Source organism: Phytophthora parasitica (assembly GCF_000247585.1).
Source record: "Phytophthora parasitica INRA-310 unplaced genomic scaffold supercont2.10, whole genome shotgun sequence".
Classification (NCBI taxonomy): Eukaryota; Oomycota; class Peronosporomycetes; order Peronosporales; family Peronosporaceae; genus Phytophthora; species Phytophthora nicotianae.
The window spans coordinates 782056-785780 of record NW_008648996.1 but is presented as its reverse complement, the minus strand read 5'-3'; the positions used below and the strand labels follow the sequence as shown (position 1 = coordinate 785780).

Here is a 3725-nt window from a genome sequence, read left to right as displayed (position 1 = left end):
GCGGTGCTATTTACGACTTTGGATCTTAAAGCGGGTTACTGGCAGATACTGGTGGCGCCAGAAGATCGTGATAAGACTGAATTCACTACTAAGAAGGGGTTGTATCGGTTCGTTCGCATGCCGTTTGGACTTACCAACACACCTTCAACATTTCAGAAGATGATGAACAGCGTGCTCAGAGGATTGACGTGAGCCACATGTCTTGTGTATTTGGACGACATTGTGATATTTACACGTGGATATATCGAAAGACATGTACAAGAAGTGGCGCATGTGCTGGAGAGACTGTCGATAACGGGTCTGACACTAAAGTTGAAGAAGTGCCGGTTTGCAACGACGTCTATGGAGTACCTCGGACACGAATTGAGCAGTGACGGGGTTCGGCCGCTACAACGGCTCGTGACGGCGGTTCAGCAGTTTCCCCAACCATAGGACACAGTGGAGTTGAAGAGGTTTGTGCACCTTGCGGGGTACTACCGACGATTTGTGGCAGGCTTTGGTTCGCTGATGACTCCGATGACTAAACTACTCAGGAAGAACGTGGTCTCGGAGTGGTCTACGGCGCAACAGGAAGCGTTCGAGAAGGTGGAGGCGATCTTGACGAGCAAACCGTTGCTGGTTTATCCGAACTTCATTCTGACCTTCACGGTGGTGACTGACGCGAGCAAGGTTGGTCTCGGTGCGTGCTTGATGCAGGACCATGGGCAGGGAATGCAGCCTGTTGGCTACGCAAGCAAAGTGGACAGTGCGTCTGAAGGAAAATACGGTATTACGGAATTGGAGTGTTTGGCTGTCGTGTGGGCCATCAAACTCTATCGACCTTACCTGTACGGACGGCGTTTCGTTATAATCACGGATCACGCAGCGCTCAAATTGCTGATGACCAGTGCGAACTTAACGGGGAAGCTTCACCGTTGGGCTCTTATTTTGCAGGAGTCCGATTTTGAAGTACAGTACCGACCCGGTACGACGAACGTAGTTGCCGATGCGTTGTCGAGAGCACCCGTGGCGGTGCGGTAAGAGCAGCTGTAGGCAGGATACGACGGACTAAGCGATTAGCAGTTACGGCAGCGACGAAGGACGCGGCACCGGCGCCGACAACGACGGGGGGAGGTGCACGAAGTGCTCCGCGACAGGATGTGGACCCAGACGCGCAGTCAGACGGAGTAGTAGAGCGACCACGGGAGATTGAGTGCGGCGACGAGATGGGGCAACGCTCAGGAGCAGCTGACGAGGCGGCTGTGAAGGTAGAGCACGCGGAAGATCAAAAAACGGCCGATCGGAAGGAACCTGCGGCGACAGAGGAGCACTCGAAGTCAACGGCAACTGGAAAATCGCGGGCTGGACGATGAGGACGGGCATGTGTCCCTGTAACAACACGTCGAATGACACGGGCGGCGAGACGAGGGCTCACTCGGGGAACAAACGGAGAGGCAGCACACGCCAATACGGAGCTTCGTACTAACGCAACGGGCGATGACGGGACGGGTGATGCGATTGAGAACACGGACGAAGTGGCGGCTGACACAGGGCTCACGGATGTACTAGAGGGTCAGGTGGCACACAGAACCGAACACGGACGACGAAAAGCAACGCAACGTACCGGACGTGGTGCACGTACGGAAGAATCAGGAGTGGTATTTCAGTCAAGAAGAGAGGCCAACACGCAGGATGAGTCACGGGAAAGTGTGTGGGGTACGTTCCGGAGGTGGACGAGAACCTCAAGGACGTGGCGGGAGCGATGGAACTGTACAAGGAGGTGGACAGCCACGTGCAGTACTGAACGGCGTAGACTGAGGTAGTGGCGTTGTAAGAGGCGACGAATCAGCGACGGTGGGCAGTGGCGTAGCACAGGACGAGACGGAACAGCTGCGAGCAGTGCACGACGGACGGGCAGCACGACGCGAGCAGACACTGCAGCTTACAGATGACAACATCATTGCGGCACAGAAGCATAGCAAGTTGGTGCAGGACTTGTTAACGGCGGGCGAGTGCCGAGGGCAGAAAGTGTCGACTAGCTTTGAGTTGGTAGTGGTGGTGACGACGAAGGGATCGCGTGTGGTGCTACCACCGGCATTGTGGCCTTAAGCGTTCAAGGAGGCGCACAATTTGGTTTGGGCAGGGCATCTACGAGCTCCTCATACGTACGGCAGGATGGCGCAGACCTACTGGTGGCCTAATTTGCAACGAGCAGTGAGCGGTGGGTCGCTGGATGTCAGGAGTGCGGTAGCAGGAAGTCGAGACCGAGGCAAGTGATTCCGCCTTTACGTAGCATCAGAGGTGGCGACGTTGGCGACAGGTGGGCTCTCGACGTGGCTGGACCATTGCCGGCGAACGATGGAGGTAAGTGGTATGTGATTGCAGCGGTCGAATACGTTACGCGTTATGCTGTGGCTACGACGGTCAAGCAGCACGAGGCAGGCTACGTAGCGGAGTTCTTGATGCGAACGTGGTGCTGAAGTTTGGACCTTTTTGGGAGTTGCTAAGGGACGGTGCATCGGAGTTAAGGGGCAAAGTGATCGAAGAATTGGTGATCCTTCTCCAGGCGGATCAAGTAAACCCGGTACCGTACAGGCCGCAGATGGTGGGCATGGTGGAACGCGTTAACAGAACATGGAAGGACATTGTGGCAACCTGCATGAGTGAGGAGACGCAACGTGACTGGGAGTCGTGGGTCGACTTTGCTGTGTACTCGTACAACTCATGAAGGCACTCAACGGTGGCGCTCTACCCGAACGAACGGACGATGGGCAGACGACTCAGAAGTCCGAACGAGCTATTTCGTGCGATGGCAAGGACGGAAGCTGGTGAGCTGAGTGCGTACCACAAGCGGTTGTTGGCAAACTTGAAGAACAGCCACGAGTGTGGAGGGCGGGCCATGCAACGAGAGCAGGAACGGCAAGCTAGGTATTACAACAAACGTGTCAGACAGGAACGCACATTCATTGCAGGAGATCGAGTTTAGGTGTACAAACCTACGAGGGGTGCGAAGGCTTCGAAGCTGGTGCATCTGTGGATGGGACCCGCGCAGGTAATCGAAGAGGCTGGCTACGATAACTATTTGGTGAAACGAGAGGATGTCGAGGACGAGGGCGAGCGCATGATCGTTCAAGTTTCGTTCATGGTGTCCTATAATTACCAGACAAGGTTCTTGGAAGCAGCGGCAGCAGATCTTATACTGGAACTGAACGAGGAGGACAATGCTGGCATCGGGGAAGATGAGACGACAACAGCGGAAGCTACAGGCGCAACGACGGTTACAGTTTACATGGCAGCGGCTCCACGAGGTACGAAGAGACGCAGAGGAGCAATGGCAAGTGAGGAGCAACACAGAGAATAGGACGAGCCTTTTGTGGAACTTCAACGGCGGAGAAGGAGAAACACGGTAGGACAGTACGTCGTGGAGTTTGAATTCCAACCCCTTAACAAATTCCGAAGACAACGAGGTGGTAACGAGCACGCCAACGATGTTGGAAGGGGATGGGTGTCCATTCGATAGTACGAACGACTCTTTCAGCACAGCAGAGTCGTGGAAGACTCTAAAATTGGGGAAGTCGTGTAACCGGTACGCGGTTGGGACTACGGTTCGTCATACAACTGTGACATCATGCGGTATCACTGTGCGGACGGCCAGTTCGACAACAGACAGGCAATCAGTAGCGACAAGAGGTCCACGACGCTGGAGAGGTCCAGGAGCTGCACGGAGGACGTCGTGTGGTTGGCTG

At 55.1% G+C, this 3725-nt stretch overlaps 1 protein-coding gene across 1 annotated transcript; it reads left to right on the top strand.

The window, feature by feature from the left end:
* Positions 1 to 1385: 1385 nt before the first annotated feature.
* Positions 1386 to 2088, top strand: PPTG_21954 (hypothetical protein; the record flags this gene model as incomplete). The annotated part of the gene is made up of 2 exons (XM_008901122.1): positions 1386 to 1708; positions 1803 to 2088. The coding sequence occupies 2 exons, from the start codon at positions 1386 to 1388 to the stop codon at positions 2086 to 2088; spliced, it is 609 nt and encodes a 202-aa protein (XP_008899370.1).
* Between the last annotated feature and the right edge of the window lie 1637 nt (positions 2089 to 3725).